This window comes from Bubalus kerabau, chromosome 18 (genome assembly GCF_029407905.1).
Source record: "Bubalus kerabau isolate K-KA32 ecotype Philippines breed swamp buffalo chromosome 18, PCC_UOA_SB_1v2, whole genome shotgun sequence".
Lineage (NCBI taxonomy): Eukaryota > Metazoa > Chordata > Mammalia > Artiodactyla > Bovidae > Bubalus > Bubalus kerabau.
Window position 1 is genome coordinate 38,849,873 of NC_073641.1, and position 24,822 is coordinate 38,874,694.

General features: G+C 40.5%; 2 protein-coding genes and 1 long non-coding RNA gene across 14 annotated transcripts in view; 2 read left to right on the forward strand and 1 right to left on the reverse strand.

Annotated features, from left to right (window-relative positions):
- Positions 1–914, forward strand: part of NUP155 (nucleoporin 155) — a 50,871-nt gene extending 49,957 nt beyond the window's left edge. For both annotated transcript variants that reach the window (XM_055555307.1, XM_055555306.1), the window contains exon 35: positions 631–914. In XM_055555307.1, coding sequence (XP_055411282.1) covers positions 631–769 — 139 coding nt within the window. In that variant the 3' untranslated portion in view covers positions 770–914. The remainder of the gene's footprint in view (positions 1–630) is intronic.
- On the reverse strand, positions 11–14,215 carry LOC129633363 (uncharacterized). The gene is made up of 4 exons (XR_008705040.1): positions 14,077–14,215; positions 11,454–11,560; positions 9,962–10,064; positions 11–219 (listed from the first exon to the last, which is right to left on the reverse strand). It is a non-coding gene; the product is annotated as an uncharacterized LOC129633363 (long non-coding RNA).
- A 2,484-nt stretch (positions 14,216–16,699) lies between these two features.
- CPLANE1 (ciliogenesis and planar polarity effector complex subunit 1) overlaps positions 16,700–24,822 on the forward strand; it is a 116,902-nt gene continuing 108,779 nt past the window's right edge. For 2 of the 11 annotated variants that reach the window (XM_055555261.1, XM_055555262.1), the window contains exons 1-6: positions 16,700–17,638; positions 20,507–20,633; positions 22,124–22,259; positions 22,378–22,497; positions 22,883–23,115; positions 24,174–24,280. In XM_055555261.1, the coding sequence (XP_055411236.1) occupies positions 20,553–20,633; positions 22,124–22,259; positions 22,378–22,497; positions 22,883–23,115; positions 24,174–24,280 (677 nt within the window). In that variant the 5' untranslated portion in view covers positions 16,700–17,638; positions 20,507–20,552. The remainder of the gene's footprint in view (positions 17,639–20,506; positions 20,634–22,123; positions 22,260–22,377; positions 22,498–22,882; positions 23,116–24,173; positions 24,281–24,822) is intronic. The other 9 variants (XM_055555258.1, XM_055555259.1, XM_055555254.1 and 6 more) reach the window with 6 other exon arrangements.

The window sequence follows — 24,822 nt, forward strand, 5'->3', positions numbered from 1 at the left end:
GTAACTATGAATTAGATACTGTGTTTTATACCAAAGGTTTTTAAATGCATTGAATAAATATCTGGGTAACAAATTTGGAGATAGTGGGGCACAATACAGAGACTCAAAAAAGTATGCGAGATTTAAACTCGTGTATGTTTGCAGAAACTATTTGATATCAGTTAGCACATATAAAAGGTGAGAGTTTTTCCATTTTCCAGCCCTTGTCCTGATTTCTCCCTGTAAATGAAAGGATAAAATTAATGAATTACTGCTAAACTCCTTCCATTTTGAATGAGCAACTTAGGAAGTGCCATTGTGTCTTTTGTGATATTATTGGCCGTTTCAAGATACATTTGTTTGAGGAGACAAATGAATGTAAATATTTAATACTAATTTAAGGAGTCATTCCTTACTGCCTTCCTTCTCATTGTAACAATCTTCAAGAGGAAAATGGTGGTATGTGGTAATCCACCTACCCCCCTGAGTGTCTTTCTCTGTTTTCATTTATTTGCCATTTACTTAATCACATGATCCTTCCTCTTCTGCGGGCCTTTACTGAGTAAGATTAGCAGAAGTTGAAGGGAAGTCCTATAGGAGGAAATGTTTCTGAATCTGTAGATGGCTGAATGGGTGTCTTTTTCTTTACAGGAGAAGATTCACAAATCTCTGCCTGGATGCTGTTTGTGGTTATCTGGTCGAGCTCCAGTCTATGAGCTCCTCAGCAGCAGTACAAGCCATCACTGGAAACTTTAAATCTCTTCAGGCTAAACTAGAACGGCTACATTAATTATTGTAATGTATTTTCATCCCTGCGTTTTTAATCTGTAAAATAAAAACAGCTGGGTCCAGCTATCACATGCTCTAAATCTAAGAATTTAAGAACAATTTTAGTAGAAATGCGTTTTTAATAAATGGCTGGTATTAGCAGAGTGTACATTTGCAGGTGAATTCTTTTTTACTACATAATACTATTTTGCTATTTAATAATCAAGTTAAAAACAAATAAGATTATTTATGATTTTAACACAAGGATAAACAAGTAAAAAACTCCTGTTTTGAATTTATATGCTCATTGTCAAGTTAGTTCAAGTATCGAAACTTAAATAGGCTAGCTGAGTAGGTCCAGTCCTGTAATAGTAGATTCTACAACAGTTCTTAAATAGGCAAATAAACACTGTCTCTTTTTAAAAGTTTTTTAAATTTTTGGGTTCATCTTTGGAAAAAAATTTCTTCTAACGACTGATTTTATCAGTTTCAATCCTTGTAGTACACACCTGGTTGTTTTTTCTGAGCAAGTGATAAACTTGTAATTAATGGTCTATGTCCTATCTCCCCTCCAGGGAGATGCTGTTTTCCCTCATCATCCACCTAACTCTTCTTTGTCGTGGGACTACTGATTCCTTTAAACTGGTGGTTCTCAAAGTGTGTGCACCAGACCAGCACATCAGCAGCATCTGGGCATTTGTTAGAAATTCCGATTCTCCAGCCCAGCACTCTGTTTTAATGCCCTTCATGATGTTCCAGTACATGTCAGGTTGAGGACCACTGTGTTAGAAGATATAACCAGTTCAGGACGGAGCTTCCCATCTGATGCCTTCTCCCTTACTCATCAGTAACCACAACACCTGAGGTTCACCCGAGACACACCATATATGAAGCAAAACTATTCATAATATAGTTCCTAATCTTCCAACAGAATTAGGATGGCAAAACCAAGTGCCCAAAGTCATGGCAACAAAAGAGAAAAGTCTGGCGAGTGACCAGGACTCACAGAAAAACAAGAACATGGACTCCTTTCCTCTTACGTCTTGTTACCAAGAGTAATGACCTTCTACCTGTTGTCACTAATGTATGTCTAACGGTTTTCCCATCTCCATAGTTCTCTTAGAATTTAGCTCCCTTTCTCCTGTAGTCTCCTTATTTATAATATTTAATAGGATGTTAATACCTTATTAGGCCCCACCACCTCTCATATTTTTCAGCTTTTCAGTTCCTTAAGTTTAGATTTTTTTTTAATATGTAAAATGAATGTATGCTACACATTGTTAATTCTGTAAATTTAAAATTCTATCATGTCTACTTAAAATGAAAGTCTTGGCTTAAATGCTATATTTAGCCGTGATTCCAATTCTGCTACAAGCACATTTACTCACAAGAACATTACTATGTATGTTAAGTTTATGGAACTCAAAATAATGAAGCTACATCTTTCATAAGGAATGTAAGCTAATGTGGCTAAATGGTCTTTAAGAATCCAGAAATCTGAACCATTTCTTTTTGTTTATGTAACACCTTACCTAACACCTTTAAGAACTCTAGCCACATAGCGAATGTTTTCAATATCCTTTGGAGGGTAAGAGTACTAAGAGAAATTAAGATCCTCTTCTCCTTTTTAATCATCTGGGAGAGTGTAAAACCTTAACATTCGTAAGAATCACTTCAATAACCTGTTCAAAGCAGATATTCCACCTTCAAGGTGATAATGATACTGGCAGTAAGTGGATCAAACTTGAAGTAGCATTGTTCTATCACATTTATCAACTTGGCTTAAATACTTTATATCTGGTTTTCATTCAACACATTATTTCTTTATAGTGACTATTAAATACTAAACATCTATAGACAATGAGTGATAAGTGGAATATATGAAACAGTGCATTCATTGTAGGCAGTGAGGAGTCATTGAAAGTCCTGATTGTGACACAAATTTCTAAAGAGATCATTTTAGTGTAGCAAAATGGTTAAGAAAGAGAAAAGGCTGTTTGGGGGACTTCCTGGTAGACCAATGGTTAAGACTCCAAGCTCCCAATGCAGGGGTAGGTTCCATCCCTGGTCAGGAAACTAGATCCCACATGCTGGCTGCAACTAGAGATTCTGCATGTGGCAAAGAAGGTCCCACATGCCACAACTAAGACCCAGTGCAGCTAAATAAATACAAAAAAAAATTTTTTAAGAGATGTTTTTTAACTGTACAAGGTATGGGATATTAGTCCTGAAATGCATGAAATATATGTTCAGCATTTCTTTAGTATAATACATCTGACTTACTAGTGACTTGTTTGTTGAAAACCTCTCTGCTTTCATCTTTTATGTTTTATACTTGACTTCATCTCAGGGCTCACAGATTCCTCATTCTCTTCTCAGGATACTTCCCTCCTCCATCTTTTTTCCTCTTATTCATGAGGGGGAAAATATGATAGGGATACAGTTGTATCAAGGCAATAAAGAAATAGAACACTGAATCTAAATGTCTTGAAAGGCATATGCTTTCCTTCCATTTTTTATGTTTTTTTTTTTAATTTAAATTCCCTTAATAATTTTTTTCAGAATATTTTTGAGTCTTCTGATAAATCATTTAAACTCTTGGAAGTTTTATTTTGCTTATCAGGAAAGTTTCCTCATAAGGAGGTTGAAGCCAAGTGATAAGACTTTTTTAAATCCAAAAATTTGTAAGAGCTAATGTAATCTCTTTTTATTATTTTGTTGTTCTGCTTCACATATTAGTTAAAATACTGTTGTTTTTACTCTTCCTTTTGGATGAACATACCTACTGTATTATGTTAGAAATTAAACATTTATTTTAGAACTTAGCTATGGAAGAATAACTCTTTTTAAGATTAATCAAGGGGACTTCCCTGATCGTCCAGTGGTTAAGAAACCACCTGCCAATGCAGGGAATACTAGTTCAATCCCTGCTCCAGGAAGATCCCACATTGCACTGAGTAACTGAAGCACATGAGCCAAGAGCCTGTGCTCAGCAACAAGAGCCCATGCAGTGAGAAGCCTATGCACAATAAGAAAGAGTAGCCCCTTGTTTGCTGCAAATACAGAAAGCCCACACTCAGCAGTGAAGACCCAGTGCAGCCAAAAATTGTTGCTGTTCAGTTGCTCAGTCATGTCTGACTCTGCCACCCCATGGACCATAGCACACCAGGCTTCCCTGTCCTTCACTATCTTCTGGAGCTTGCTCAAACTCATGTCCATTGAGTTGGTGATGCTATCCAACCATCTCATCCTCTGTCATCCCCTTCTCCCGCGTTCAGTCTTTACCAGCATCGGGGTCTTTTCCAGTGAGTCAGCTCTTTGTATCAGGTGGCCAAAGTATTGGAGCTTCAGCATCAGTCCTTTCAATGAATATTCAGGACTCTCAGAGTCTTCTCCAACACCACATTTCAAAAGCATCAATTCTTGAGCATTTAGCCTTCTTTATGGTCCAATTCTTACATCCATACATGACTACCAGAAAAACCATAGCTTTGACTATACAGACCTTTGTTAGCAAAGTAATGTCTCTGTTTTTTTTAATACACTATCTAGGTTTGTCAGTTTTTCTTCCAAGGAGCAAGCATCTTAATTTCATGGCTGCAATCACCATCTTCAGTGACTTTGGAGCCCAAGAAAATAAAGTCTATCATAATTTTCAATGTTCTGCCATAAGGGTGGTGTCATCTGCATATCTGAGGTTACTGATATTTCTCCCAGCAATCTTGATTCCAGCTTGTGCTTCATCCATCCCAACATTTCACATGATGTACTCTGCATATAAGTTAAATAAACAGGGTTACAATATATAGCCTTGATGTGCTCCTTTCCCAGTTTACAACCAGTCCATTGTTCCATGTCCTGTTCTAACTTGTTTCTTGACCTGCTTACAGGTTTCTCAGCAGGCAGGTAAGGTGGTCTGGTATTCCAATCTCTTTTAAGAATTTTCCACAGTTTGTTGTGATACACACAGTCAAAGACTTTAGCATAGTCAATGAAGCAGCAGTAGATGTTCTGGAATTCTTTTGCTTTTTCTGTGATCCAACGGATGTTGGCAATTTGATCTCTGGTTCCTCTGCCTTTGCTATATCCAGCTTGAATAGCTGGAAATTCTCAGTTCACGTACTATTGAAGCCTAACTTGGAGGATCTTGAGCATCACTCTGCTAGTGTGTGAAATGAGTGCAGTTGTGCAATAGTTTAAACATTCTTTGGCATTGCCCTTCCTTGGGATTGGAATGAAAACTGACCTTTTCCAATCCTGTAACCACTGCTGAATTTTCCAAATTTGTTGGCATATTGAGTGCATCAGTTTTAACAGCATCCTCTCTTAGGATTTGAAATAGCTCAGCTGGATTCCATCACCTCCATTAGCTTTATTCATATTGATGCTTCCAAAGGCCCACTTGACTTCACACTCCAGAATGTCTGGCTCTAGGTAGAGTGATCACACCATCATCATAATCCAGGTCATTAAGATCTTTTTGTATAGTTCTGTGTATTCTTACCACATCTTAATATATTCTGCTTCTGTTAGGTCCATACCATTTCTGTCTTTTATAAATAGATAATAACTAATAAAAAATAGTAAATAGACAAAATAAATAGATAATAAATTTTAAACCTTAACCAGTTTGCCATGTGGAAGCCAGGACTATTGTATCATATCTCCAGCCCGCACCTGAGTGCCTGCCTTTGTGATGAACATTTCCAGTTGAATGACTGCTGAAGCTCCTCGTTAAAAACATGAGTAAAGCATTCATTCCTCTCTCCCTGGCCCCTGCCTCTTCCTGTTCCTCTTTCTACCTCAGTCTTTATCATCTAATGATTCAAGTCAGACATTCGGATCTCATCTTTAAATTCTTTCCCTTCCCTCCAAATCTAATTAGTCACCAATTTTTTTCCCCATATGGTATGTGGGATCTTAGTTCCCAGACCAGGGATCAAACCCACTCCCCCTGCAGTGGAAGCAAGGATTCTTAGCCACTGGACCTCCAAGGAAGTCCCAGTCACCAAATTCTAGGCAAATCTATTTATTTAATGAAGTATCTCTTCAATTACCTCACTAGTTTAGGTTTTTAGAGTTTAATCAGGTATCCTATTTCATTAATACACATACAATAGTCTGTAAATAGTTTTCCTCCCTCTGATTGGACACCTTCATTTTTCCCCCCACACTAAAGTCAGTTTTCAAGAATGTAAACCTAAATATATTACACTCCTTCCTTTTCATTCAGAAGAAATTTCAGATTCCTGGTGTGACATGAGGATGCCACTGAAGTTTACAAAAGTAAAAATCAGAATCTCAAGTTCAGTTCAGTCACTCAGTCGTGTCCAACTCGGCGACTCCATGAACCGCAGCACACCAGGCCTCCCTGTCCATCACCAACTGCCGGAGTCCACCCAAATCCACATCCATTAAGTCGGTGATGCCATCCAACAATCTCATCCTCTGTCATCTCCTTCTCCTGCCCCCAATCCCTCCCAGCATCAGGGTCTTTTCCAAAGAGTCAGCTCTTCACATGAGGTGGCCAAAGTATTGGAGTTTCAGCTTCAGCATCAGTCCTTCCAATGAACACCCAGGACTGATCTCCTTTAGGATGGACTGGTTGGATCTCCTTGCGTCCAAGGGACTCTCAAGAGTCTTCTCTAACACCACAGTTCAAAAGCATCAATTCTTTACCACTCAGCTTTCTTTATAGTCCAACTCTCATATCCATACATGGCCACTGGAAAAACCATAGCCTAGACTAGACAGACCTTTGTTGTCAAAGTAATGTCTCTGCTTTTTAATATGCTGTCTAGGTTTGTCATAGTTTTTCTTCCAAGGAGCAAGCATCTTTTAATTTCATGGCTGCAGTCACCATCTGCAGTGATTTTGGAGCCCAGAAAAATAAAGTCTGACACTGTTTCCACTGCTTCCCCATCTATTTGCCATGAAGTGATGGGACTGGATGCCATATCTTAGTTTTCTGAATATTGAGCTTTAAGCCAACTTTTTCACTCTCCACTTTCACTTTCATCAAGAGGCTCTTTAGTTCTTCTTCACTTTCTGCCATAAGGGTGGTGTCATCTGCATATCTGAGGTTATTGATATTTCTCCCAGCAATCTTGATTCCAGCTTGTGTTTCCTCCAGCCCAGAGTTTCTCATGATGTATTCTGCATATAAGTTAAATAAGCAGGGTGACGATATACAGCCTTAACGTACTCCTTTTCCTATTTGGAACCAGTCTGTTGAATCTCAAGTTAGTTTAAGCAAAAGCAGAATTTATTGCCCTTCAAAACTAAGAAGTCCAAATAATAGAGAAGCCTCCACATGGCTAGATCCAGAACTTCAGTATTTTCAGGGCTTTCTCTAGGTTGGTTCTGTCCTCCTTTGAATTTACTTTTTGTCTCCTGCAGTTTGCTCCATAAGTCCTGGGAGAGTGCAGGTAGCGTCAAGTTTCTTCATTTTTGTTTGCTCTAACCCAGAGGTAAATTCAACAGACAAGTCCCAGGAAGGGCACTGATTAACCCAGCTTCAGTTACAGACTCAGTTGTGGGGTGCAGAATCATTCTCCAAACAATACAGAAGAGGAAGGAAGTGCTTCCCGAAAAACTGCATGTTGGGCACACCTCAGTCCACTGTTTCTGTCCACCTACCTTACCACTAAGCTCCTTGTGCTTTGATGAAAACTCTAAACCCATAGATCCAAGAAACTCAGTGAACCCAGAGCAGGAAAGACACAAAATCATACCAAAGCATGACATCAACAAATTCTCAGCAAACTAGGAACTAAAAGAACTTCCTCAGCCTGATAAAAGGTATCTGTGAAAAATGTACAGCTAAAATTGTACTTAATGGTGGAAGACTAAACACTCTCCTTAAAGTTAAAAATAAGACGGTTTCTCTTCAACGAGGATTGGAGGTCCTGATCAGTGCAATTTTGCAAGAGAAATAAAAGACATTCAAATTGGAAAAGCAGAAACAGTTATTCAGAACATAATTACGTAGAAGATCCTAAAGAATATACAGAAAATAATAGAACTATTAAACAGAACAAATTGCTAGAACTAGTAAGTTTAGCAAGATCACAGGATATAAGATCAATGTATATAATCCAATTCCAGGGCTTCCTTAGTGGCTCAGTGGTAAAGGATCTGCCTGCCAATGCAGGAGACGTGGGTTCTCTCCCTGGTCCAGGAAGATCCCACATGCCACGGAGCAACTAAGCCTGTGAGCTGAGACTATTGAGCCTGTGCTCTAGAGCTTGGGAGCTGCAACTACTGAAGTCTGCAACCCTAGAGCAAAAAGAAGCCACTGCAATGAGAAGTCTGTGCACCCCAACTGGAGAGAAGCCCGCACTCTCCACAGCTAGAGAAAAATCTGAAGCAATGAAGATTCAGCACAGTCAATGAATATATAAATACATAAAATTTTTTAAAAACTGCATTCCAATATACTAGCAGCAAGTCAAAACCTTCTAAATACTCATTTAAAATAACATTAAAAACCATAAAATAAGATTAATTTTAACTATATATAAGACCTGTACATTGGAAACTGAGATAGTCCTGGAAGAAAGTAAATGAGAAATATGCAACACTCGTGGATTGGAAGAATAAACAGGAATATTAACCATGAATTCTCATTAAATGTATACATGAGTCAGTGAATTGCCAACCAGATTTACAGCACACTTGTAGAAATTTACAAGCTGATTCTAAAATTTATATGGAAATCAGAGGTCCTGGGATAGTGAAAACAGATTTGAAAAGATAAAATCTGAGAATACTGATTTCAAGATTTTGGTATAAAGCTACTGTAATTATGATAATGTGGCATTGGTATATCAATAGAACAAAAGGGTACAGAAATAGATGCATACGTATATGGATAATGCATTTTCAACAAGGTGCCAAGGTAATTCAGTAGGAGAAAGAATAGTCTTTTCAATAAATGGTTTTAGAGCCATGGACTATCTGGTAGTGGTGGTTTAGTTGCTAAGTCGTGTTCAACTCTTGTGACTCCATAGACTATAGCCCGCCAGGCTGCTTTCTCCATGGGATTTCCCAGGCAAGAATACTGGATTGCCATTTTTTCTTCCAGGGGATTTTCCTGACCCAGGGATCAAACACTGGGAGCTGCAAAAACTGAGCCCTCAGGTCACAACTGCTGCAGCCTGTCACCCTAAAGCTTGTGCTCAGCAACAAGAGAAGCCACTGCAAGGAAGAGCCCACGCTCTCCACAACTAGAAGCCCATGCAGCAACGGAGATCCAGTGCAGCCAAAATAAATAATTTTTAAAAAATCAAATATCCATTGTTTTCACATATTGTCACGCTTAAAGTTTTTGTCAGTGTATTTGTTCTCCTGTATAATTCATATCCTGAAAGAAAAGGACTAGAGTCCATCCCTCTTGACACCATTTTTAGTGAACAAAATAATTCAGATGCTAGCAATTATAAAATACACCCCAAAATGCTATAAACTTTATAATGTAAAAGGATAAATATAAGTAAAAATCTCAAAATATTTCCATATGAAGGCAACATGATTACATATCTTAAAAAACCAAGTGAATCACAAAACAATTTGCAAAAAAAAATTTTACAAGAAAATAGGAGAGCTAGTAATATAGCAGGCTAAATTGACTATAGTGTATTTTCACACTCCAGTAATAAAAACTAGAGTTTGTAATAAGAGGAATCACATGCCTAATGATGAGAAATATTAAATATTTCATTTAGTTTCAAGTGCCATCAATTAACCAATTTTTAATGTACTACCAAGAAAAAAAATGTTGCCAATTAAAATGACATAATGGACTCATCACTTAGAATTTTTATTTTATATTTATTGAAAGATATATTTAGATTTTAAAGATAGAGTTTTATATCATTTTCGCTCATTCATGAAAATAAAGCAGAAGCTAAATAAACTGGTTAAGGTGTTCCTCACATGATTTTACACTGATAGACCAACTTTTTGGACAGGGAAGGGTTTTTTTAAATTATTGAAATATAGTTGATTTATAATGTGTTACTTTCAGGTGTACTGCAAAGTCATTCAGTTATCCATATATGTATATATTCATTTTTAGATTCTTTTTCATTATCAGATCAATTCTTATGAGTTATTTTTGGACTCACTGATGGGATACGCAATCCACCAGGATCCTTTATGTCCCACACCTTTGCAGGATATGCCAAGAATGTAAAACCCAGACTGCTCTTACCAGCCATTTCTGAGGAGTTTGCAGAGGTAACATCCCGTACAATGAGCAGTCCACTTGCCACTCACAATAAAAGTGAGAAACCGCCCAGCTCAATGTTCCTCACCTATATCCAAAAAAAAAAAAAAAAAAAACCCTTTATCCACCTAGGCACCTGTGCTGCTGGTGTGGGAACTGAGTCACAGGGAACCTCACGAACATCATACTAACACTCTGCCTACTGCTCTTGCCTTAAGAAACAAAGTCCTTTTCTCTAACTGCAGGCGTCCAATGTTTTCTCTCGACACCATGAAACAGTAACAGGAGAGTTTGTTAGCTTGTGAGTAGGCTAAAATTCCAATTTTCACAAACCCTGAAAATATCAATTTATGTCCATAAAAATTTCGGTGATGAGGCATTTCTTAAAAGTGTTCTACATTATATTCAGGGCTCGTGTGACCTCAATCTAGATGAGGGGAGGTGGCCTTATGGAAAAGACACATCTTCATCCTTATGATAAATCCATCAAAAGAATTGTTCTCCCTCTCAGGGTGATTGTGGCTTGCCTGTCTTAAGTCAGGGCTTCCCTTGTGGCTCAGCTGGTAAAGAATCCACCTGCAATGCGGGAGACCTGGGTTTGATCCCCCGGATGGGAAAGTCCCCTGGAGAAGGGAAAGGCTACCCACTCCAGTATTCTGGCCTGGAGAAATCCATGGACAGCCCATGGGATCTCAAAGAGTGGGACATGACTGAGCGACTTTCACTTTTGTCTTAAGTCATTGGTGTGCTGGGGCCCCTGGGACTGGGTTTTGAGAGCTGGCTGTTAAATTTTCAGGGAATTTTTGAGCTGATTGATGAAAACATCATGATTGGAAAACATCATGGTGAGAAAATGTGCACCACAAAAACTGGCAAATACTATAAATCGTGGTATCTCCTCTATCTTGTAAAGCAGGTTGTCAAATATTTACCTGTCTCCACTGCTTTAAGTCCTATCTGGCTGATTAGTTAGCTGGGGATAGTACAACATGAGAGGACAGCGTTACGTACTATTAATGGACAGGGTTTTGAGGCCGCTGAGATTCACCTCTGAGTGTGTGGAACAGCAGTTGTCAAAGAGTCTGATGAGCTAGCACCCAATACCTTGTGTGTAGACTCTGAAACAGGAGCTCACTTTACATCCCCTGGATATGTCCTACAGTTATTCCATATGATGTATCTAAAATCATAATCTTTCTCCACTTCTCTATCACAACCCTAGTCATCCTTTAAAGGTGAATCTGTTTGGGACCCAACAGATGACCGCTTTTGCTTTTATCTTTGTTTAAATGGTGTGTGTGTGTGTTAGTCACTCAGTTCTGTCTGACTCTTTGTTTAAATGGTAGCTTTCAATATGTTTTTACACAAACCTTTACTTGAAATAACATACAGAAAAGTACACAAGTCATATAATAATTTTTTCTTAAAGTGAACATACCTGTTTAGCTACTACCTCGTGCAAAATACAGAACCTTACCTAAAAGCACATGTTCTTTCCTGTGTTCTGTCCTGACAGCCCAGGTCTTGGTATTTGACTTTCTTTTTCTTTCTGTAATGGTCATCTGTTTCCTTCTGATGGGTTTTCTGAAAGTAGAACAACTTCAATTGCCATTTAAACAATAGGGAATTCAGGACTTGAAAATTAAAAGGATGCATGTTACAACAATTACTGTTACACTTATCTAAAAATAAGGTCCAAACCACGGCTGGGCAAGCTGTGGGCACACACTTGCACAGCCCTCATCTGCCGGGTTACAGGTGTGGTGGGTCCACTTTTCCGAAGCAGAGCCTCAGAAGAGAAATCAGAGAATGGTTTCTACTCTTGATGACACCTGTATTCACAGAGAGAGGGACTCTCCACATTTCCTGTTATATCAAATTCAAAGCATTAAAGCATGAATATGGGCTTTTGCCACAATGCAGGGACAATCCAGAGAGGACTCAGAATATACATAAGAGGGATACTATCCAAGAGGAAGAAGAAAACCCCTCTGGCTTAGTGGAAACAAAGTCAGATATGCCTCTGTCTCAAAATCTCATGGAGACAGGGTTGAAGAGAACGTTGAAAGCAAAGTAGCTTTTCTAAATTATTGGAAAAGATTGTCTTTTAGAATGCTCTCTCTCTCCCAATATGGGGGTGACCCCAACAGAATAAAACATGGTGATGTGTTATAATTAGAGGAAAGAGCTGAGTCATTATTCTTGACCTGCTCTCAGCTCTTATGTCTAGTTCAAGGCACAGAACATTCTCACATGCTCTGGGGAACTTGAGAGCAAGGAGACCCCCCCTGTAAAGGCAACAGAATACAGAGATGAAGGGGATGGCTGAGCCTTAGGGGGTGTGAATGCATCATCAAGAGAGAAATTAGAGACTCTAGCTATAGACATTGGGCTTCCCAGATGGTTCAGTGGTAAAGAATCCACCTGCCAACGTAGGAATTGAAGGTTCAATCCCCAAGTCCAGAAGATCCCCTGGAGAAGGAAATAGCAACCCACTCCAGTATTCTTGCCTGGGAAGTCTCATGGACAGAGGAGCCTGGGAAATCTCACGGACAGAGAAGCCTGGTGGGCTACAAGTCCATAAGAGTCGCACAAGAGTCGGACATGACTTGGGACTAAACGACAACAAGAAGTTATAGATACCAATGCGACAGACCTAGGAGCCAACATCAGACATCCTGAAGAAAGGATGGCTAAGATTACAAAAAATAAAATCTGAATGCAAACACTCTCTCTCAGTGCCTTTAGGGGACATAACCCCTCCTCCCACTCTTATTATGAGTCCACCTTGTAGACTGAGTAGAATGAGAAAAAGACAATCTGCAAGGTACAACATTTATTTGAAGGAGATTTATCAAAAATGAAATGGAAGTACCATTACTTGTCAAGGTAAAGACTTTCCCTGCTACATATTGGGTTGACAGCTCAAGAAGAATCCTTAATAAAAGAAAAAAATTTAAACTACATTTGCCTTGTAAAATAGGTGTAAATGTACTATCTTCTCACTTTACCACAAAAGAAGCCAGCCTGAAGGCAAAGAGCAGAGTGATAAGAAGAAAAACGGAAGAGCCCTGCCTGATCAAAACTTGTAAGCTACCTGCTGAACCCCTGGGTTAATGAGCCAATCAATTTCTCTTTTTGCTAAATCCAGTTTGTGTGTGGTTCTCTATTACTTACGATCTTTATTATGTTTAAAGATAAGCAATTTATTAATAAATCAGCCAGTAAATTGAAGTTGGGAATTGAACATAAGATGTCTAACATCCAAAACTGGACTCTTGATCACTGTACCATCATACAAAACTCAACTGTTATTCCCTTTGCTGCAACGGCAACCACTTGCTACTTAAGGACTGGTCCAAGGACCAACAGAATTGATGTCACCTGGGAGCTTGTTAGGAGAGTCAGTCTTAGGGCCCCACCTACCCTAGACCTACTGAATCAGAATCTACATTTTTAACAATATTCCCAGGTGGTTCGTAGGTACATTAAAGTTTGAAACACACTGTTTTAAGTCATTCTTTTCTTTGGGTTCATACAGCATGTTCTTTATTCATCGCTAATTACCTCGTCTTCTATCTCCTCACCAAACCTGTGATAGCCTTGAAGACAGAAAATATGTATTACTATTTTTAATATTCTAAGCACTTGTGATGAAGACTGCTAATCATCCACCAAAATTAATCCAACCATCTCACTGGGTACACTGCTAATCTGTATTTCCCAGCCTGCTTTGTGGCTAGGTGTGAACAGATGATGAAATTCTCTCCAATACAACAGAACTAGAAATACTGTGTACCACCGCCCTGGACCCAGATCTCAAGACTGTGGGGATGCTCCCTCCTTTTCCCCCTTTCCTTTGACTTGAATCCCACTTGGACATCAGTCTTGATTTTGCAACAAGATATTAGAGAATTACAGGATGAGTATCCCGAAGGTACCTAGATCTCTGAATAATTGTGTTGAGCAGAGCAAACCTAACAAACTAAATCACCTGTAATAGATACACAAGTAAGAAATAATTGCCCTTGTTCTCTAGGTCACTAATTTTTGGTAGAGGCCTTTTGATATGGTTCCCTAGTCTATCCTAAATAACTCACCACTCCATCTTTTTAAAACAATTCTTCGTTGCTGCACTGGCTTCTGTCTAGTTGCATCGAGTAGGGGGGCTACTCTCTAGTTGTGGTACTTTGGCTTCTAATTGAAGTGGCTTCTCTTGTTGTGGAGCCCTGGCTCTAGGGTGTGTGGGCTTCAGGAGTTGCTCTATAGCAAAGGCTCTACAGCAAAGGCTCAATGGTTGTGGCACAGGAGCTTAGTTGCTCCACCACATATGGGATCTTCCTGGATCAGGGATCAAACCCGTGTTTCCTATACGGACAGGTAGATTCTTTACCACTGAGCCATCAGGGAAGCCACCACTCCATCTTATAATAGACCTCAGCCTATAATAATTTCCTTTGTTGGGGGAGAATGGCCTCAGATACACAAAAGACAAGCAAGTCCTCAGCAGCAATTTCTGCACTATATGATCCCAGCCATAGCTGACTGATCCAAGAGTAAATCCCATATCCAAACTGCACCACTTGAATTTTCCCTCCAAGAGATTTCCAATTCTGAACTGAGGCAGAGAAAAACTGGAGCTGAGTCAAGTTTATTAACAAGGATTTAAAGCTGCACTGCATGATACAGGAGCCATTAGCCACACATAGCTATCTGAATTTAATCAAAATAAAAAATTCAGGGTCTCAGTTGCATTAGCTTCATTTTATGTTCTTATGTCCTGACATGTAATACTTTAGATCTGCAAAAAACTCACATTATCAGGAGGATTGTTTAGAGTCCCAGAATTTCAGTTTGGCAGTGTGGTCTATGTTGCCATCAGAAAACCAAACCAAAACTAAGTTACTGGTGCTCTACATTTTGGAATCAAATGGAATGTTAATGCAGTAGACTGTTTTGGACATCTTTAAAATGTTGATTTTGGACTTTATCAAATGTGTTTGCAAAAGAGGAAAATAAGGATTTACTGTCAGAATCACGTTTTTGTTGTTCTTGTTCAGGTGCTCAGTCATCTCCAACTCTTTGCAACTCCATGGACTGTAGTAGGCCAGGCTTCCCTGTCCTTCACCATCTCCTGGAGCTTGCTCAAACTCAGGTCCACTGACTAGGTGATGCCATCCAATCATCTCATCTTTGGTTGTTCCCATCTCCTCCTGCCTTCAATCTTTCCCAGCATCAGGGTCTTTTCCAGTGAGTAGGCTCTTTGCATCAGGTGGCCAAAGTACTGGAGCTTCAGCATAAATTCTTCCAATGAATAGTCAAGGTTTACACATTCAGTCAGTTCAGTCGCTCAGTCATGTCCGACTCCTTGCGACCCCATGGACTGCCAGCACGACAGGCCTCCCTGTCCATCACCAACTCCCAGAGTTCACTCAAACTCATGTCCATTGAGTCGGTGATGCCATCCAACCATCTCATCCTCTGTCGTCCCCTTCTTCTCCTGCCTCAATCTTTCCCAGCATCAAGGTCTTTTCAAATGAGTCAGTTGTTAGCATCAGGTGGCCAAAGGATTGGCATTTCAGCTTCAGCATCAGTCTTTGCAATGAATATTCAGGACTGATTTCCTTTAGGATGGACTGGTTGGATCTCCTTGCAGTCCAAGGGACTCTCAAGAGTCTTCTCCAACACCACAATTCAAAAGCATCAATTCTTTGGTGCTCAGCTTTCTTTATAGTCCAACTCTCACATCCATACATGACTACTGGAAAAACCATAGCTTTGACTATCTCTTTCAAAATTTTCCACAGTTTATTGTGATCCACACAGTCAAAGGCTTTGGTAGAGTGAATAAAGCATAAATAGATGTTTTTCTGGAACTCTCTTGCTTTTTTGATGAACCAACGAATGTTGGCAATTGGATCTCTGGTTCCGCTGCCTTTTCTAAATCCAGCTTGAACATCTGGAAGTTCACATTTCAGGTACTGTTGAAGCCTGGCTTGGAGAATTTTGAGCATGACTTTGCTAGTGTGTGAGATGAGTGCAATTGTGCAGTAGTTCAAGCATTCTTTGGCATTGCCTTTCTTTGGGACTGGAATGAAAACTGACCTTTTCCAGCCCTGTGGGCACTGCTGAGTTTTCCAAATTTGCTGGCATATCGAGTGCAGCACTTTCACAGTTTACATATTAGCCGGTTATGTGGAGAATTCTTCAAGAGATGGGAATACCAGACCACCTGACCTGCCTCTTGAGAAACCTATATGCAGGTCAGGAAGCAACAGTTAGAACTAGACATGGAACAACAGACTGGTTCCAAATAGGAAAAGGAGTACGTCAAGGCTGCATATTGTCACCCTGCTTATTTAACTTATATGCAGAGTACATCATGAGAAACGCTGGGCTGGAAGAAGCACAAGCTGGAATCAAGATTGCTGGGAGAAATATCAATAACCTCAGATATGCAGATGACACCACCCTTATGGCAAAAGTGAAGAGGAACTAAAAAGCCTCTTGATGAAAGTGAAAGAGGAGAGTGAAAAAGTTGGCTTAAAGCTCAACATTCAGAAAACGAAGATCATGGCATCTGGCCCATCACTTCATGGCAAATAGATGGGGAAACAGTGTCAGACTTTATTTTTCTGGGCTCCAAAATCACTGCAGATGGTGACTGCAGCCATGAAATTAAAAGATGCTTGCTGCTTGGAAGAAGAACTATGACAAACCTAGACAGCATATTCAAAAGCAGAGACATTACTTTGCCAACAAAGGTCCGTCTAGTCAAGGCTATGGTTTTTCCAGTAGTCATGTATGGATGTGAGAGTTGGACTGTGAAGAAGGCTGAGCGCCGAAGAATTGCTGCTTTTTAACTACGGTGTTGGAGAAGATTCTTGAGAGTCTCTTGGGCTGCAAGGAGATGCAACCAGTCCATTCTGAAGGAGATCAGCCCTGGGATTTCTTTGGAAGGAATGATGCTGAAGCTGAAACTCCAGTACTTGGGCCACCTCATGTGAAGAGTTGACTCATTGGAAAAGACTGATGCTGGGAGGGATTGGGGGCAGGAGGAGAAGGGGACGACAGAGGATGAGATGGCTGGATGGCATCACTGACTCGATGGACGGGAGACTGAGTGAACTCCGGGAGGTGGTGATGGACAGGGAGGCCTGGCGTGCTGCAATTCATGGGGTCGCAAAGAGTCGGACACGACTGAGCGAGTGAAGTGAACTGAAACAGTTTTCTGGAGAGCGGCACACACAGCCTGCGCGTTCAAAGGTGTGTGTCAGAGGAACGAACGCAACATTGTGGAGGTGAAACAGAACGACCCCAGCAGCTCAGGATGAGACCTTGAGGGGAAGGACGGGCGGCCGGACAGAGGGGACGCAGGCGGGGAAGCAGCGGAGGCGCAGGACCGCTGGGAGGACGAGGGCGGGAACCCCGGGAGACCCGGCGGAGAGAAAGATTGAGGAACGCCTCCAGCCTCCTGCCCGCGCTCCCTGCCGGCGCCGAGCAGGCGCACTGGCGGCGCTCGCCCGCGTCCCTTCCCCGCCCTCCGCGGTCGCCAAGGCGCAGGCTCGCGTCGGGGCGGGCAGCTCCGCCCGTCTCCGTCGCCCTCCTTCATCTCGGCCTCGCCGCGCGTTCCTACCCCGAACGGGCCAGGCCCTGGCGGAGGTAACTTCCCGCAGAGTCCCGTCTCGCACGGCCCCAGCCTTCTCCCCTTGCCCTCCGGCCCGCGGCGTCCTCGGGCTCCTCCGCCCCCTCACTCTTTCGAGTCTTGGCGCGCCGGCTACCTCCCCTGCCCCGCCATCCCCCGCCGCACCCAGCCCCCTACCCGCTACCCCGGCGTCGTTCTCCGGCCGCAGCATCCTCAGCTCACGGAGGTGCGGGGTCGCCCTCGGTTGGCTGGGAACGAAGTCCGGTTCGGGCTCGACCTCGGCCCGGAGTCCTCCAGCTCCTGCCCCGTCCCCGGTGGGCGCCGCGGTAGCAGCTCGCGGGGGTGGAGGGCGGCGCTGCCCCGCACGGTCCGGTAGGGAATCGCAGAGGGGTCCCTGGGGATGCCTCGTGCGAGGTGGTCGTGGGTCAACTCCTGTGTGTGACATTGGTGGGGGATAAGTTGGGCGCCGAGGAATGGACGTGATTTCTTAGGCTCGTCTGTGGTGCAAACCACCGAACAACTTGGATTATTCCTCTGGAAATTGCTTTTGCCAGTGTGTTTTAAATTAAGATACGGGGAGGGGGGTGCAGTGAAACTTAACCTGTTTCTCCTCCTCACATATTTTGGTCGAGTTTATCTCTGTCGTCGGTTAACTAATTTGACATGTTTCATGGTGTTTATTAGTATCCATCTGTAGGCTTCCCAGGTGGCGCTAGTGGTAAAGAACCCGCCTGCCCATGCAGGAGATCTAAGAGACCCAAGTTTGATCCCTGGGTTGGGAAGAGCCCCCGGAGGAGGGAATGGCAACCCACTCCAGTATTCTTGCCTGGAAAATCCCATGGACAGAGGAGCCTCCCGGGCTACAGTTCATGGGGTCGCAATGAGTCAGCCAGGACTGAGCTTCCAAGCACACACATCTGTAGGTACCATTAGTGATTTTAGTGCCAGTCGGTATACAGCACAAATAACCTTCGCTCTATAACAGGAGGTGATTTTCGGAGCTTTAAGAGACAGAAGACCATCCATCATCAAATTCTGTAGGGCTCTGTCTTTACTTCTTGAAATGATGAACTAGTTTTTTATCCTTTACTTTTTGCCGCTCAGCATGCAGTGTCTTAGACTCCTCCCCCACCCGCCCCCCTGCCCGCATCATACCCGTGGCCTATGCAAGACAACCAGCAAAATCAGAAAATCAACATTCATCTGTTACAGTCATCTAATCCTCAGTTTCTCTTTCTATTCAGGTTTTTCCATTTCTCCCATATTGCCCTTCATAGTGCAAACATAAAGTGTACAATTTACTGACTGCATGTAGTTGTCAGGTTTTTCTCTTTGGGACTAGTTTTTCAATCTTTTCCCAACTTTCATAACCTTAAAATTTTTGAACGTTACTGATCAGTTATTTTGTAAAATGTCCCTTGGTTTGGGTTTGCCTGATATTTACTTGTGATTAGATTCAGATTATGTTCCTTTGTACATATGTCATCACAGATGTTTTTCTCCTTTTAACTGTTAAGTGGCAGGTGATTTCCTTTTGTCCCATTCTGATTATTTTCATTGTGATCCTTAGATACAATGGAATCTGCCCAGTTTCTTCATTGTCAAGTTACTCTTTTGTCTTTTGTAATTAATGAGTATTTTATAGGGAGATATTTTGAAACAATGTAAATATACCATTTTGCATCAAATATTCAATTTAATAATTTACTTTTTTATGATTATATGGATTCATGGTTTCCTGTTTTAGTCCATGGATTTTTAAATCCATTACTGTAATTTGTTCTGATGCTCAAAGTGTCCTCAGTTTGTTCTGTGGGATCCTTTTCATTATGGCTTCTGTGTCCTCACTTTGGCTCCAAATCACTGTGTCACATTCTCTCGGTAATCATCCTCCCAAGATTCACTCAAGAATGGACCATTCACCCAAGATTATGTTCCTGTCACCCCAGTAGAGCTCTGACAAACGGGTCATGGCCTCTATTGAAACCATCGCCATACCCAGCATGGAGCCTTACTGGACATCTTTACATCATATTATTTCAGGGCTTTGCTTCTATGTGGTCTAGTTTGGACTTTCTTAGAGCTCGGTGGCTTAGGGTAGTTTGACTGCTTATGTGGTGATTGAAGGTTTCAACGGTAATTATTCCAGGGAGTAAGGTAGAAGGTGTGGGGCGGTCTAGGTGGCTCAGAGATAAAGAATCTGCCTGCCAATGCAGGAGACATAGGAGATGTGGGTTCTGTCCCTGTGTTGGGAAGATCCCCCGAAGAAGGAATTGGTAATCCACTCCAGTATTCTTGCCTGGAAAATCCCATGGGCTGAGGAGCCTGACGGACTATAGTTGGCCAGGCTGTAGAGGTTGCAGAGAGTCAGACACAACTGAGCTAATAAGCACGCACACACACAAGGTAGATGATGTATTGCCTTGTATGAGCTAGCGTTGTGAAATGCATAGCCTCACTTCCATTTTAGTCTTGGTCAAAGTAGTAAAAAACCACCCAATTTCAAGGGATGAGACATACACCAGAGCTCTCAGTGAGAGAGAGGAGTGTTAAAGTCATAGTGTAAGAAGAGCGTATGGGGTAGGGGGTATTTTTGTGGTCATCTTTGGAAAGATGAGAAAGTAATCACGTAGAAACTATATTGTCAAGATATTCTTCAAGTTTGTGTTTATTTTCATAGTCTGAGGAATAACTTATCAAAAAAGCAAACACCTTTTGCCTGACTATTCAAGATTAGATACTGAATAAAGTATCAGCATTTTACCTTAAAAAGAGAGTTAACTTGAGCTAATGAAAAAGTCATTTACTAAAACTTATGAAAACTCTTAAAATCTTCAGTAAATATTATGGGGTCTTATCATTTTTTTTTGTTTTGATTTTTACAGCATCTTGTGACTTTTGACTTAATTGGTCTTTGATATCTTAACAAGCATGGAGATAAGATTAGAAGTTTTGACTTCAACCAGTATCAAGCAGAAAAAACCCTGGCCACGAGTCTCCTGGTTGGGACAGGTAAGTTTTTCTTCAGTTGTACAGTATCAGTTGTAATATGTGTTACATGTGTGCTTTGCCTCTAAGATTGAAGAATGCTGCTGCTGCTGCTAAGTCACTTCAGTTGTGTCCGACTCTGTGCGACCCCATAGACGGCAGCCCACCAGGCTCCCCCGTCCCTGGGATTCTCCAGGCAAGAACACTGGAGTGGGTTGCCATTTCCTTCTCCAATGCATGAAAGTGAAAAGTGAAAGTGAAGTCGCTCAGTTGTGTCCGATTCCTAGCGACCCCATGGACTGCAGCCCACCAGACTCCTCCGTCCATGGGATTTTCCAGGCAAGAGTACTGGAGTGGGGTGCCATTGCCTTCTCCGAAGATTGAGGAATAACCTTTAAAAAATAAAATAGCATCTGCAGAAGGATCACTTGCCCACTGAACAGGACTTTGTGTATTTGTATGGTAGGAGGCTGGCAGAGGTGGGAGGGAGTATCAGTCTTTCTGTGGTCTGATCACATTTGTCACCTCTCACATCACTTTCTTGCTCCTTTTCTCCATCACCTGCTTCATCTTCTTCATCATCCTTTGTTGCTTTGCTGTTGGAGTTCTGGGATGGTGTATCATCCTCACTCTCATCTTCTGGGCTCTCCTGGGAATTCTGGGACACAGTTTCTTCACCCTGCAAGTCCCAGTTTTTGAGATTGCCCAGCCAGAAAACCTCTTTGCCGTTGTTGAAAATGAGCATGGCTTTCGCATCTACAGAGTCCTTTTTGAGCAAGGGCACATGTTTGGGGAGTTTCATGTCCTGGTGAATCTTGGAATACCCACGCAGGTGATGAAGCAGGCTGTGTCTAACTGGAAGGTTTCCAGGAAGCTCAGAACATTTTCTGGATGTTTTCTAAAACTGAAGTCTAGGAGCACATGCTACTGCTTCAGAAATAAGAAGCCATGTCTGTTTAAGTAAATAATTTAAAACTTGCCCATACTACTCTTCAGATCAGTGAGCTAACAGCAGATATCTCAGTTTGGGCTAGCAGAATTGGAAGACACTCCTATAATTTTAAAGTTCAAATAAATCTCAGTGTGACTACTAGGTCATCCTACCTAGTAATTCTAATAAGAGGTACTTTTAAGATAGAATGAAAGCATCTTCAGGGTACATAGTTAGCCTTATTGTTTGGACCTCTGATATTCAGGTGATCAGTAATCTGCTTTCCAGTTCAGGGGATGTGGATTCGAGTCCTGGTTGGGGAACTAAGATCCCACTTGCCACTGGGCAACTAAGCCCCTGCACCACAACTAGAGAAGCCCTTGAGCCACAGTGAAGACCCAGGGCAGCCAATAAATAAATAAAACTGTTTTTTACAAAAGCCCTTATTGTTCATTTTATGATGTGTAGTACAAATATACCATCTTTCTTAGATGTCACTTTCTTTTCCTTTCTGTGATAACTTAGGTAGGAGGCTGAATTAACTTCTAGCATCTCTTAAGTTTCCATGTATTTCTTCTCCTAGGAAAATGAAGCTGTTTTTCTTTTGGATGATAAATCCGTAAATGAAATTAATTTGCTCTCAGGAAGGACAAAGAAGAAAATTCCCAGTCTTCAGCCTTTGTTGAAGGATGTTATACTCCTAACAACGTCCAGTAATGGTTAAGTAGTATTGATATTATCAAAAGGCTAGATTAACTGTACTTTTAAAAATAATTTTGGGGGTAATATTAAGGAAAATGTTAGACTGTAAGCATTGTATTTCCGTTTTGAAAACAGATGCCTGGCTGGCTGGGGTACTCACCACAGGGGAGGTTTTCCTCTGGAACAAAGATCAAGATTGTTTGAAAACTATACAAGCAACTGAAAAGCCTAAGGACATGATTAAAGCTGCAGTAGGTGGGAGTTTTTTTGTTTGTTTAAATTGATTTAACTTGATATATAGAAGGAAAAGAAATATACCTCTGCTTTTGTAAATATCTGTATGTATTTCCATGTATATGTAAGTATTTTTTGATGTGGGTTATTTGTAACACTAAGGTTCATCTTGAGGAAGAAAAATCTGGCATACCTAACATATCCGTGATAGCAGTGGGTTCCTAATATCACACATGAGTACATGATAAGTGTTAATATTATTTGTACTTTTATTATTAATGCCTTAGTTTTGCTTTCTGAATGGAAACCTCATTTAGGTACCTTGTTGTCAGAATATATAAAATTTGTACTTTTTTGCAGGAGTTCTGACTTCAGAGGTTTAGTAACTTTTTTGTTGTTTTTTTAGCAAGCTCTTCGAGACTGTACTTGTATGTATCTGGCAATGGGAAAAGAGTTCTGCTTATAACTCCTTCTGGATGCATATTCCTTTGGGAACATTTGGAATTCAAGAATGTTTTATCTTCCAAAAGCCTTTCCATGGTGGGCCAGTGGTCCCAGATCATGCCTGAAGAAGCAGTTCCTTTGCCTTCCACTGAAGATAAAGAAGCGGTAGTGCATGCTGTTTTTATAAAAAATGAGGTAAAATCCAAATCAGACAGGGTGTTCTTGAAGTGGAGACCTCAGACTCTAAGAGCAGACACTTTCTGGGAAGCTGTTGAGCAGAATGTGTAATGATAGCTGTATATCTCCAGTCATCATTAATTGTAGTAATGGTGAAATTATCGTAGAAAAGGTATTTTTATATTTCTTGGTCCCATTTTAAAAGATTTTATTAAAAGTGGTTTGAACTTTGAGTTTCCTTGGTCTTTCCCTAGTTTTACTTTTCCTTAGTTTTAGAATATAACTAGCTTTATAATAAAAAAAAGAAACTAGAATTGGTGATATTAAGTAGCCCATTCCCAGTAAATAACACATTCATTAACTAAAAGACATGTTAAATAGCTGTGTGATACTCTTTGTATGTGTTGACCCATATGTTTTTACCCAATTTGCTATTGTTAAAAATTGTGTTTTGAACTTTTGTTCTTTATCCCATGAATAGTGCCCTAGTTTAAATAATATGCAACCATAAAAGAAGAGAAAAATAAATATATAAGAATATTCCCAGTTATATAGTCAGAGTAAATGGCAGTGTTTTCTTAAGAGAGTAATTGCACCTTGATTTCCCATTTGAGATATGCCTCTGGCTCAGAAATAAATTTCTTAGTGTTTAGCTTAATGTTAAGCCAAATGTTAAGAATAAAAGTATAAGCAGGTTCTTGATATATTTCATTTGTCTTATGAGAAAATGTGGGGCTGTTTTTTGCTTGTTTTTCTGTTCTTTCATGCATGAGTTTATTTTCTATTTTCCTTGCTGGTTATTTATTTTAAACATAGCAGCGTGTACATGTTAATCCCAAACTCCCTAACTATCCCATCATTCTTCCCCCTGGTAACCATAAATTCATTCTCTAAGTCTGTGAATCTGTTTTATGAACAAGTTCATTTGTATCACTTTTTTTTAGATTCCGCATAAAAGCGATATCATACGATATTCCTCTTTCTCTGTCTGACTTCACTCAGTATGACAGTTTCTAGATCCTCTTGATTTATTTTCAGATTTATTATATACTAAAGTATATGACATTTATCTACAGTTATTTGGAGACTGCTGCTTGTGTTCATTTACTTTCTATTCCGGGGAATGCCTGAAGTTAACATTTCTAGCAATTCGGTGGCATGAAAATGTATTTACACCTGTAAGGTGAGGTAAATGTTTCCTTCTTCCTTGTTTTCTATCTTTTTTTTTTGACCATTCTGAACAGCACATGGAATCTTCGTAGTTCCCCCACGGGGAATTGAACTCACAGTCCCTGCATTGCAAGTGCAGAGTCGTAACCACTGGACTGCCAGGGAAGTTCTTCTGTCCCTTTTGAAACATTATTATAATATCTTTTGGCCCATAAATACATAATAAGATCAGTAAATAAAATGTGAACATTGACCTCTGAGACTTTACGAATCGTTTCTCCCTATAAGTATTGTTCTGTTTCTTTACTTTTCATTTTACTTGTTTATTACAGAAAGTTTTTCTTGTTTTTATTTTGTTTCCCTTCTTGGAATTGAGAACACATAAAAGGTAAGGCTGGCTATGGTCTTATCTTAAGACTATAAAAAACTCCTTTGAAAACTAATTCAGTTGAATTTTGAAAAGGATGTAACTTACTTGAATTTCCTACCATACCTTTTAAATTCTCTTGTTTTTTTTAATTAAAAGTTTTATTTATTTTAAAAAGCCCAATGAAA